Below are 11,677 nucleotides of genomic sequence, written 5' to 3'. Positions count from 1 at the left end.
CGAGATCGTGACCTGGCTGAAGTCGGACGCTTAACCGACTGCGCCACCCAGGCGCCCCCCCACTAATATTTTCAATGTACATAGTATTTACCGTCTTAGCCATTTATAAGTGTACAATTCTGCCATCTTTCTTATGCTCAAACTGCCCCAGATGTGGCCGGTGGGAACCCCTTCGTGGTGGCTTCTGTGTCCTTTTGACTTGCCCTGGACATTTTTTGGAGCACTTCTTTTCTGTTACAATTTCCAGGCCTGCTTATTACCTCCCTGGCCCATGTCTGGATTCAGCAATTTTCCAAGGAGCCCCGTTTCTTTGGGGGGAAATGGGTTTTGGAACCCCCATCTGGACTCTGGCTGTGCCCACTGCTCCTTGGCTCTCTCAGGGGGCAGAGCTCCTGCTCAGATCCCAGGGCCCCCCCGGCCCCCCCCCCCCCCCATAGTGTCCCCGACAAGTCTGTTAAAATGTCACCAGGAAGGGCCCACAGACAGGGCTCAGGAGAGAAATGTTTCTAATGTGTCACGTCCTGGGACTGTGGGCCGAGAACCGTCCCCAGGAAGGAAGAGAGGGACGTGAAAAGACCAGGACAGCAGGCCCCCGGGCCCCTCCAGGGGCTGCTCTGTGGATGTGGCCGGGGCACTGTCAGGGAGGCTTATTCAACGCCCAGTAGGTCATGGGTCAGTTAGGGCTGGTGACCGTGAGCTTCTGGTCTCATTTATTTAAAAACATTTACTGGGGCGCCTGGGTGGCGCAGTCGGTTAAGCGTCCGACTTCAGCCAGGTCACGATCTCGCGGTCCGGGAGTTCGAGCCCCGCGTCGGGCTCTGGGCTGATGGCTCGGAGCCTGGAGCCTGTTTCCGATTCTGTGTCTCCCTCTCTCTCTGCCCCTCCCCCGTTCATGCTCTGTCTCTCTCTGTCCCAAAAATAAATAAAAAAAAAACGTTGAAAAAAAATAAAAAAAAAAATAAATAAAATAAAAACATTTACTAGGCAATCATGGTAGAAAATTCAAAAGTCGGAGGACATCCTCGTGGCTTTTTCCGAAAGCTCAGGGCACAGACTCGCAGTGACTGCTATGTAGTGCTTTTCAGTTTGCGGGGCTCTTCTCTCACGGGTCTTTGCTAGAGCCGTGAATCACCGCTGGAAGCCACAGAGATCTATCCCCCCCCACAGTCTGGAGGCCGGAAGTCCAAGATCACCGTGCGGGCAGGGCTGGCTCCTTCTGCAGCTGTGGGCGAGGGTCTGGCCCCGGCTCCCCGGAGTCACCCCCCAGCTGCCGGTGGTTTTCCGGCCAGGCTCCATGTTCCTAGGCTTGGAGATGCACGGCCCTGCCCTCTGCCTCCACCTTCGTTCGTGTGGCGCCTGGTCCACGTGGGTCTGTGTCCAAATCTCCCCCGTGTATAAGAACAGTCGTATTGCGGTAGGACCCCCCCTGATGACCTTATTTTACTTTGATGATCTCTGCAAAAAGTCTGTCTCCTAGTCAGGTCACATTCTGAGGTGCTGGGGGCTAGGACTGCCACCGTGACCCGGGGCCAGTTCAGCGTAAAACCACCAAACCTCCAGGCCCCCCCTCTGTCCTCTCCTGTGAGCAAACCAGGACTCTCCCACGGAAAGGGGGCTAGCATCAGGGGGACGGCCCGGATCTGTCTACACGTCCCTCGTGTGTACCAGGACACCTGTGGGCTGATGCCCCGTTTTGCCGGCCGACAGGGCATCCGGAGCGACACCGAGAACGTGGTTACCGCGTTTCTGCTCACCGCAGCCACGGATGTGTGCTTCTTCACAGCAGCGTGAAGTTTCACGCCTCCCCCCACTTCCCGCTGGGGTGCGTGCGTTTCCTTGTTTCTGCACCGCCGGGTCCTTCGTCCAGCTCACCGTTTGTCCTACAGACGTGTGAGGGTATTTTCACAGGCGCGGAAATCCGCACGGGACATCTGGCGAACGGGTGCAGGTGTGGGGGGCCTTTGTGCGGCATCGAGGCAGGAAGTGAGCGGGCCCAGCCCTGCCCCCACCCCCACCACGCAGAGGAGTAGCTGAAACACCGGTGCTCGGACTGGAAGCCCAGCCCCGGCGGGGAGCCAGGGCCCAGCCCCAGTGTCAGGCCCGCACCCGGGCTGCGTCCGGGTGTCCTGGACGGCGTGGGGTCCCAGAAGGGGCCGGCCGGCTGGAGGCCCTGGGGGAGGAGGCCATAGGGGCGCCGGCCACCCTGACGGGGGCAATGCAGGTCGGGTGGGGGTGGGGGGGTTGCTGTATGCACAACGTCCCCTAGTTTTTTTGTTCCAGCCAAGGGCGGGGTGGGCGGCAGCACAGGTCAGGAGGTTGCGGCTTCCCACCCTTCTCCTGGTGCTTCTTTTTAAAGGTTGAGAAGGAAAGAAGCCTGCGTGGAACCGATTGCGAAGGGCAGGGGTGCAGGGTTGTCAGAGAAGAGCTACCTGAGCAGGCGGGCAGCGGTTCTGGAATGTGGGCGGGCCTGGGGGCGGGGCTCTGCCAGACGGAGCACAGTGGTGTCCCGGGCGTCCCTTCCAAGGAGGAGGCTTAACGCTCTGGTAACGCCCTGGTAGGCAGCTAGGGAAACTGAGGCTGGGGCCAGGCTGTTCACTTCTCCTCCCCACCCCCCGGCTTTCCGGGTTGGGGACCCCCGACAGATAACGGGGTGTGCACTGCAGGGCTGGGGGGGGGTCGGTGGCAGGTCCCGATCTAGAGCTGCCTTCTCCCCAGGCTGGCACCCTTCTCTCCCCGCCTCCACATCCACCATTCTCCGCCCCCATCCCACACCCACCCTGGGGTGCTCAGGTCCCCAGCCCCGCCAGCCCCGAGCACGCAGTGCCCCCACAGTCACACCCTCATGCTTGGACACGGTGCCCCGACAGACAGCCCCGACAGCCTCGTCCACCTGCGTAGGTGGCTTGTCAGGGCGGGCCCTGGGCCCGGGAGGGCGGGGCACCCCGGGAGCCTTAAAGGGCTCTCCAGATCCCCACCCTGCCTCGGCCACCACAGCTCCTCGCCATGGCAGAGACGGCTAAGCTCCAGCTGTTTGTTAAGGTGCCGCTGGGCTGGGAGGGAGGTCTGGGGAGGAGTGTGCTGTGCGGGGCTCCGGGGCTCTCTAGGGTGGGCGGTGGGTCTCCAAGGCAGCATCTGTGTCCTTTCCTCTGTGGTGGGCTCGGGCAGCCCTGCAGAGGCTGAGCAAAGAGGGAGCAGGACCGGGGAAGGGCCCAGTGAGCTGTCCCCAAGGGCGTGGGGTGCTGACTCCCAGCCCTGGCTCCTGGACCCAGCCCAGCCCTCCTGGGGGAAAAGCCCCTCGGTGGGGACGCGACAATCAGGCAGCTGGAGGCCAAGGCCTACGTGGAGCTTGAGGTCAGTGAGGCAGGTGGGGGCTGGGCCAGGCAGCCCCGTGGACGGTCACATCGCTGCCCAGATCTGGGGTCCCTGTGCAGGGCTGCGAGGCCCTGGCCTCCTCCCCACTGTGGGAGGTGGGACGATGAGTGTGCTGGCACCCAGTGTCCAGTCCGGCAGGGTGAATCACTCAGAAAACAGCTCACTCAGCCCACCCCACCCTGTGACCCGCCTGTGGGGCCTGGAGACCAGCAGCCTGGCCTCTGCCCAGGCTCTGAGGATAAGGGCCAAGGGGCCAGGCTCCAGAGCTAGGGTCCCAGCCCCATGTCCCTGTGCCCCTCCCCAGCTCCCGGGGACCACGCCAAGGGCTCTCACGTGTCGAGGTCATGCCCAACCAAGCTGGAGCCCGGGATCATTCCAGGCTCTTGGCCCTGGGAGGCAGGGTCCCCTTTGGCGGGATTCTTAGGCCTGCTCTCTTCCCTGGCACCCTCTACTCCATGCGCCCCAGGCGAGCGAGGATGGTGAGAGCGTAGGACACTGCCCTTCCTGTCAGCGGCTCTTCATGGTCCTGCTCCTCAAGGGCGTGCCCTTCACCCTCACCACCGTGGACATCCGCAGGTGAGCCCCTTGCCCCCACGGGACCGCTGCCTGGTCCCTGGCCCTTCTGACCAGCAGCCTCCCCACCTGCCTCATGCCCACAGGTCCCCGGATGTGCTTAAGGACTTCGCTCCTGGCTCGCAGCTGCCCATCCTTCTCCACGATGGCGACACCAAAACAGATACACTGCAGATCGAGGAGTTTCTGGAGGAGACGCTGGGGCCCCCCGAGTGAGGGCCCGGCCTGGCAGGAGGGGCGATGATGGGGCGCCCAGGGAGGGTGCTCCCAGGACAGAGCCCGGGAAGGATGCTGAGGGTCCCCGCAGGGAAGAGGGCCTGGCTCAAGGGTCTGACCACAGATCCCCTGCTTCCCCGCAGATTCCCCAGCCTGGCGCCCCGCTACCGGGAGTCCGCCACGGCAGGCAACGACGTCTTTCACAGGTTCTCCGCGTTCATCAAGAACCCAGTGCCCACGCAGGACGATGGTGAGGAGGGTCAGGAGCGCGGCGAGGGTGGGGGGGAGCTGGCCCAGGCCGGGCCTCACCGCGCCCCCCCCCCCCCCCCCCCCTGTACCACCTGCTGCGGCGCGCCCTCACCAGGCTGGACAGCTACCTGCGCGCGCCGCTGGAGCACGAGCTGGTGCGGGAACCGCAGCTTGGCGAGTCGCGCCGCCGCTTCCTGGACGGCGACCAGCTCACGCTGGCTGACTGTAGGCTGCTGCCCAAGTTGCACATCGTGGACGTGAGTGCCGGGCCGGGGCGCGGGGCGCGGGGGGCGCCCCCCACAAGGCCCTGACCGCGCCACGCCCCTCCCCCACAGACGGTGTGCGCGCACTTCCGCGGGGCGCCCATACCCGCCGAGCTGCGCGGCGTCCGCCGCTACCTGGACAGCGCGCTGCAGGTGAAGGAGTTCAAGTACACGTGTCCACACAGCGCGGAGATCCTAGCGGCTTACCGGACGGCGGTGCGCCCCCGCTAGCCGCCGCCCCCTCTACCGCCACCCCCTGCCCCCTCTTCTACAGCCCCATAAACGCATCTCTGCCCCAGCAAGCATGCCCTGACATCCGAGGGACCAGAGGGCCCTTGACTTCTGCCACCCCCAAAACCCCCACCACGGAACACTCCGTCCCCAGGACAAGCCTGGAATGATGGGCAGAGAACCCGGTGGGTGGCTCTGCTCCACTAACCCTGTCGGGGGTGGGGTGGGGACTAGATTGGGCTCCCAAACCAGTCAGGCCAGGGTGGGGCTGCAGGATGGCCAAGGAGGGTGGGGACCAGAGCCCAGACTGGGCACCTAGAGGCTCAGGTCGGTGGGTGGGGCCAGCCCACATTCCTCAGCCCAGCCCCAGGCGGCAGGCCACCACCCTCCAGCTTCCACATGACCTGTGGTGCGGGACACCGGTGGCTGTGCCTGTTAGGTGAGGTCTGGAAGAGTGAAGGGTGTGGAGTGGAGGGGCCGGCAACAGAGTTCCAACCTTGAGGAGCCCTGACCCGCCTTCCAGTCCCTCTCCGCTCCGTCTCGAACCGGGCAGGGGCAGCTGGGTGAGCCTGGAGAGAGTGGCGCTCCCCCCACCCCCACCCCCCAGGCGGTGCGGAAGCTGGCCCATCTGCTTACACACTGCGGCCCGAGCCAGATCACAGGCCCAGGGAGACCCCTGATCCCTCTCCCCCGGCCAGACCCCAGCCGTTTCCTCCACCTGAGGAAGCCATTTATTTAATGGGGAAGGGGTCCGAGGAGCAGGATTGTTCCCCTCTGGCAGCAGGACGGGCTGTGGGGTCTCAGGGGCTGTCCCCACCGCATGAGCAGACTCCTGGCAGGGTCACACTTGGTGCTGCGCCTTCAGGGGCTGTCAAAGTCTACACCGCTGGCTGGTTTCTTACTGGGAGAGAAGAGGAAGAGACACTACGGTTTTACGGAGGGAGGGGCAGGGGTCCAGGGCTGGGCCAGGGGCACGGGAGGGAGGGGCAGGGGGTGAGTACCTCTTGAAGCCAGGGTTGATGAGGGACTCCCCTGGACACCGCCTCCTGACCCCAAGTCCAGGGCCACCTCTCTGAGGGTCCGGGTCTGAGGGCAACGGGACGGGACGGGGCTTCCTGAGTCGGTAGAATTCCAGAGCCACAGCCCCCTCTCCGTGCACATGCTGTCTTTGGGGCCCGACTCTTGTTCTGGGGAAGGGGAGTCACAGAGGGAGCAGGAGCACAGCCCCCACCGACGTCCCAGGTGACAGGCCTTACCTGGTAAGAAGAACTGAGGCCCTGCCAGACAAGGGCTCTTTTTGGGGCTGGTGGCTGTCACCTGCAGGCCTGGGGAAGAAAGCCAGGAATGGAGGCACGAGCAGGGGGACCCTAGTGAAGATTCGGGGTACCTGCTCCCCACCCCACCTGCCAGCTGCCTCTTCAAGTTGCACACTTGCTCTGCCAGACCCAGTGTCAGTGCCTGCAACCTGGAGGCTGCCTCTGGGCCCGGCACCTTGGAGAGCTCAAAATCCAGGGCCCAGGGCCCCCCCGGAAAGGGTTAGGGATGCTCCATCCTCCCGCAGGGCGAAAGTCACAGCTTGCTGCTCACAGGCTGCCCTAGGAAAGGAGGTGTGCTGAGTGCGGCGTCCAGACCCCCAGCTCCACACCCACCCTTCCTTCCCCGCTCAGCGACTCACCTGAACCGGGGGGTGATCTCCTCAGCCGCACTCAGGCCCAAACGGGCTTTCTGCAGGGCACAGGGGCTGGTCACCAGCTGCCCAAGACTCTGGAGCCACCCCAAAGCTGCCTGACGGAGGGCCACCCAGGACCCCGGGCCAATCTTAGGGCTACGGTTACAAAGCTGGGGGAAGGGTGTCCAGACCCCCCCCCCCCCCCCCCCCCCTACCCCGGGATCCCAGACCGCCCCCTGCGATCCCAGAGGTGGGCCGCACTGCAGGTAAGGAGTGCCGGGGACTTCCCGGCCTGCCCCGCAGCCCCGATACCCACGAGGGCCTCCAGGCTGTCCGCCGTGAAGCAGGTGCTCCAGAGTTCCGCGGCGTCCGTCACACTGTGGGGGGAGGGGCTGTCAGGCGGAACGGCCCGCAGAACTGTCGGCGCCCCCAGCGCCCCGCGCTCCTCGCCAGCCACTTACTAGAGGTTGAAGCCGCCGCGGCCTCCGTCCTCGCTTCCCTCCCCCTCGCAATAGCACACGAAGCGCGGGGGCCCGGGCCCCGGCGGCAGCGTGCAGAGAGGCGGCGACAGAGGCGGCGGCGGCGGCACCATAGCACCGCGGCCGCGGCAGGGACACCACCCGGGAGGCTGCGGGCCCCAGGGCGCCTGCGCGGGAGGACGGCTCCGGAGCCGGGGGCGGGGCTTACGGCCCAGGTCCCGCCCCGAAGACCCTGGCCCTTCGCGCCGGCGGCGGGGCCTGGGGGCGGGCTGGAGGGGCGGGGCTCGGTCTCCGGCGGGCGGGGTCCCCCGGGCGGGCCTGTTCCGGGTGCGGTTCCCGCGTCCGCGCGGAGGCCTGCGCGCCTTTCGCGCGCGGAGTCCGGGGTTCCCTCCCCCGCCGCTTCGCCCCCTGCTGGTCCCAGCGGCCTCGTCCTGCCTTCCGCACCTGCTGTCGCCCTTCCCGAGATACTATCTCACGTGGTCTTTAGACGCGCAAACTTTCCTAACGCCGAACCGCGGCAGGTCAGAACTCGACCGTGAATAAAGTGTGGCGGCCAGCGCACGAGGCTCCCGGCACTCATCCATCCATCCCCTCCTTTGTGCCTTCCCTTGTCCTAGCCTTGAGCACTTTGCTTAACAGACAAGGTCTCTGGTCGCCTGGAGCTTGTGAGATCTCATGGATTGGACAGATAATAAACGAAACGTGAAACTCTCGGGTAGTCCACGTGCGGTCGGAGCTGTGACCCCGGGGAATCGAGGGACGATGGTGACGCGCCAGGATGGGGGATCCCAGGCAGAGGGGCAGCCACTGCAGACGCCAGAGGAAGGCACAGGGTGACCACAGGGCAGTCGTGGGGAGGGCTGAGGCTGGGCCTGTAGGCTGCGCTGCTGATGTTGTCCTGTCCCTCCCCCCCCCACCCCCACCCTGTGCCTCCTACGGCCCAGCCTGACCCTCCCTTATGGTCCCCTGGGTGACAGCCTCGGTGACCCTCCCTTACCGTCCCCTTGGTCCGCTCAGACTCACATGCTTCCTTTGGGGCTTCAGTGAAGTGCCAGCTTCTCAGTCTTCCTCAGTCACCTGACACAGTGTCGCGGCCCGCCCACTACCTCCAGTCCTCTCTCCTGTTTTGTGTACTTGCTTTCCAGCCCTGTCACTAGATAAAGTACCTCTGGCCACTTCCTGTGGCAGCAGACTGTGAGACGGCCCCAACCGGGCCGGCCTCCTGTGTCTCTGCCCCATCGAGGTCCGGTCGAGTAACTTGCCCCTGGCCAGGAGGCTGGAGCGATGGGCTGCCCGTTCTTTCTCCTGGACTCGCTCACCACCACACGTGGCACAGGACCAAGGCCTGGCAACAACTAGTGAAGGGCTGGCACGCAGACCCCCCCCCCCGCCCCGGCCGAACCTTCTGGGGAGAACGCAGCCCTGGCCTGCGGCTTGACCACGGCCTTGTGGGAAGTCTTGTGCCAGAGGCCCGAGATCACCCAGGACCAGATTCCTGACCCTCAGAAATGGGGGGGAAGACATGCTTCTCGTTTCCAGCCAGGGAACTGGGGGGGGGGGGGAAATCTGTTATCAGCAGGAGGGAACTAATGCATTTTTCATCCTGTTTACGGTGGTTCCCCCAGAGGTCCGTGGAGGGGGGAGGCTTCACGTCTGTTTCACTAGCCTCGTCTTCAGGGCTTAAACATTGCATTCAGTAGATATTGTGAATGAGAGAATGCAGACTGGGGGGGGGGAGGGGTTGCTCAGAGTGGAGGTGGACAGGGGTGAGGTGAGGGGGGTAGGGCTCACAGGTGCCCCTGTCTGTGGGTGGTGTGGGCACGCCCTTCCCCAAGGTCGCTGGGCTGAAGCAGGTTTGGAGAGAGCCTGGGGGCCACTCCTTTGCTGTAGGAACTCTGCGACATGTCGGTGTCCGAAGGGGATGCTGAAGTCTACTGTGTACCCAAGACTCCGGAGGAGGGTCAGGTGTGGCAATGGGAGTGTGGGGCCACCAGCCCCCAGGACCCCCTTAAACATTCCTTCCTCTGGGCACAGTGCCGGGGGCCTGGGGGAATGTTTCCAGGGAGAATGCGGCACACTCAACGGAGTCCCCCAAAGTTACTGGCAACGGTCAATGGCAGCTTGTGTGGAAGAGGGTTTTTTGCCGATGTGGTTACGGATCTTGAGATGGGGAGATTTTCCTGGATTATCCAAATGCTGTCATAGATGTCCTTAGAGAGAGGCGGAGAAAGATTTCACTAAGAGGAGACTAAAGCCTCTGGAGGGAACGCGGCCCTGACAGCACGGTGATTTCCGCCCAGGGGCACAGATTTTGGACTTTGGGCCTCCAGAACTGTGAGGAGGTAAATGTTACGTTTTAAGCCACCAAGTTTGTGATAATTGGCTACAGCGGCCACAGGAAACCAATACAAGACCTGAGCCGAGGACTTCAAAACATGGTAAGAAAACCGAAAGATCTGTTTTCATTTTAGACACAAGGGTCTAGAAAATGTAACTTACCAGCCCATCTTCCTGCAGGGAGCAATCTTCTTTAATGTGGGTGTGGGTACGTGTGGATATCTGGGCGCCAGGTAGGTGGGGAAGGGAAAGGACACTGGAGGGAGTGTGGGGGGGGGGCAAGGGGAAAAGGGTGGCCTCTCACCCCAGGGCATGCAGGGCTGAAGCCTGAGAGCTGGGAGAGGAGCGCTCCTGGCCGGGGCAGCTGTGCTCTACGGCAGGCGTGGGGCCAGCATGTTCAGGGTGGTCAGAAGCAAAGATGGGAGGGGATGGGGTCAGAGGTGGGCGGATCGGGAGGGCCTTCTTCTTTTTCAAGTTAAAAAAAATTTTTTTTAACTTTTATTTATTTTGAGAGAGAGAGAGAGTGAGCAGGGGAGAGACAGAGAGGGAGACAGAATCCCAAGCAGGTTGCGTGCTGCCAGCACAGAACCCGATGCAGGACTCTAACTCAGGGACCATGAGATCATGACCTGAGCTGAAATCAAAAGGCGGATGCCCAACCGTCTGAGCCACCCAGGCGCCCCAGGGAGGGCCTTCTTGGCCAGCTAAGGACTTTGGCTTTTCCTGTTGGGGCGATGGGACCCCCTGGGGGCGGTTGGGAGCCCAGCAGGGAACGAGCCAGATCCAGCGGACGAATTCCGTGGCTTTGGGGCGGGGAACTGGCTGAGGACTGCCCCCGTGTGGTCTGAGCGGGTGGTGCAGGACGACACGAGCCCCTAGTGGATATGTTGGTGCCGGGGGCACAGCCCTTCTGGGTTCCTGAGGGGTCCTATGGGGCTGCCCCACCCCAGAAGAGGGCCGCCCTCCCTGGAAAAGGTGTCCATAAGGCCACGGGGGGAGCAATCTGTATCTCCCCACTCGGGCCCTTCCCAGGGGACCTGGGGCGGGGTGGGGGGGTGGACAGCGGGGGAGGGCAGGACCACCGGAGCCTGGTGGCCAGGCTTCCTGCACCGCTTGCCAGGGGAGCGCATCCCCACGTCTCCACCTTAAACCCTTGTTGCTGCCGTGACAACCTTTGTCCTTCTTCTCTGGGTCCATATGGAAGGCGAGTGACAACAGATAAATCAACCCCTCCGTCTGCTAATTTATCACCTGGAGGGAGCTCAGACAGTATCTCTCAGCAGATGCCTCCCTAGGTGGGCAGACAGCACCTTGCCTGTCAAGAGGGTGGGACGGTGAGCTCACAGGTCACACGTGTGGGAGGGGGCTGGCTCTCTGGGCCTTCCCACACACTCTTCCCCATCCCCAGGGCTGGACTTCCAGACTGGTGTTGTGCTGGGGGCGGGGGGGGGGGGGGGAAGACCGTGTCCACAGGTGGGCCAGAGGCTGGCATGTGGGTTGGGGCAGCCAAGGTGCCCAGGTGTTGGGTGCAGGTGTGGAGGGGCTGTCTGGGGCCCCCAGAGGGTGACCTCCCAGCCCAGAAGGGCCCGAATCAAGGCAGCAAATTGGGCAGGACAGGGCTGTGTTTTTAATTAAAAATGTCCAGCCAGGGGCGCCTGGGTGGCTCGGGTGGTTAAGCGTCGGACTCTTGGTTTCGATTCAGGTCACGATCTCACAAAACGTGAGATCGGGGCCGAGACGGGCTCTGCGCTGACAGTGTGGAGCCTGTTTGGGACTCTCTCTCTCTGTCTCTCTCTCCCTCCCTCTCTCTCTGCCCCTCCCCCACTTGCACTCTCTCTCAAAATAAAAAACTGAAAAAAAAAAAAAAAAAGAGCAGTGATATTATCCTACCCAGACACAATGGCAGGACAGAGTTTTGTGCATACCCCGCTTTCCTCTGGCTCTGGGTCAGGGGAAGTGCGGGACGGAGTGGCCCAGATACCTGCTCTGTGCTGTGGAAGGAAGGGTCCCAAAGGCCCAGGAGGTCCCCTGTGTCCGCGGGAGCTCTGGGTGGCCGCCCCGGGGCTGGGCTGCTGAGGCTGGTGCCCTGGTGCGCGGGGAGGGGGAGCGAGTGGCAGGAAGGCCCCTGCGATGCCCTGGTCAGTCTGGATGAGTGAGCTTGCCTCCCTTGGAGCAGAGCCTCGGCTCCTTCCAGGCCAAGCGCCTGCCCGGCCCTGCAGAGCTCTGCTCGGCCTAGCGAGGGGTCCCACCCTGTGCCCGGAAACCACCGTGGAGGGTCAAGACATGCA

At 63.4% G+C, this 11,677-nt stretch overlaps 2 protein-coding genes across 3 annotated transcripts; one reads left to right on the top strand and one right to left on the bottom strand.

Annotated features, from left to right (window-relative positions):
• The first annotated feature begins 2,945 nt into the window (after positions 1 to 2,945).
• On the top strand, positions 2,946 to 5,420 carry CLIC3 (chloride intracellular channel 3). 2 transcript variants are annotated; one of them, XM_040460227.1, is made up of 6 exons: positions 2,946 to 3,039; positions 3,839 to 3,948; positions 4,032 to 4,157; positions 4,305 to 4,411; positions 4,526 to 4,667; positions 4,746 to 5,420. In XM_040460227.1, the coding sequence occupies exons 1-6, from the start codon at positions 3,004 to 3,006 to the stop codon at positions 4,828 to 4,830; spliced, it is 606 nt and encodes a 201-aa protein (XP_040316161.1). In that variant the 5' UTR covers positions 2,946 to 3,003; the 3' UTR covers positions 4,831 to 5,420. The 2 variants fall into 2 exon arrangements, with proteins under 2 accessions (XP_040316161.1, XP_040316160.1); XM_040460226.1 differs by having other exon boundaries at positions 4,492 to 4,667.
• Positions 5,421 to 5,608: 188 nt separating this feature from the next.
• PAXX (PAXX non-homologous end joining factor) lies at positions 5,609 to 7,286 on the bottom strand. Its single transcript, XM_040460228.1, is given in 8 exon segments — positions 5,609 to 5,805; positions 5,906 to 5,990; positions 6,161 to 6,229; positions 6,308 to 6,431; positions 6,433 to 6,499; positions 6,580 to 6,629; positions 6,890 to 6,950; positions 7,035 to 7,286. Coding segments are annotated over 8 exon segments (627 nt in total). The 5' UTR covers positions 7,166 to 7,286; the 3' UTR covers positions 5,609 to 5,765.
• Between the last annotated feature and the right edge of the window lie 4,391 nt (positions 7,287 to 11,677).

This window comes from Herpailurus yagouaroundi, unplaced genomic scaffold (assembly GCF_014898765.1).
Source record: "Herpailurus yagouaroundi ecotype Mexico unplaced genomic scaffold, PumYag 249, whole genome shotgun sequence".
Lineage (NCBI taxonomy): Eukaryota > Metazoa > Chordata > Mammalia > Carnivora > Felidae > Herpailurus > Herpailurus yagouaroundi.
Note: the sequence above shows the minus strand (reverse complement) of the source record. Positions and strands in the feature narration are given on the sequence as shown.

Bases quoted from the DNA above. Each gene is read 5' to 3' on its own strand.
- CLIC3 (XM_040460226.1), top strand. From the start codon at position 3,004: ATGGCAGAGACGGCTAAGCTCCAGCTGTTTGTTAAG. The intron at 4,158-4,304 runs GTGAGGGCCCGG...GCTTCCCCGCAG, and splicing joins GAGACGCTGGGGCCCCCCGA to ATTCCCCAGCCTGGCGCCCC. The intron at 4,668-4,745 runs GTGAGTGCCGGG...CCTCCCCCACAG, and splicing joins CCAAGTTGCACATCGTGGAC to ACGGTGTGCGCGCACTTCCG.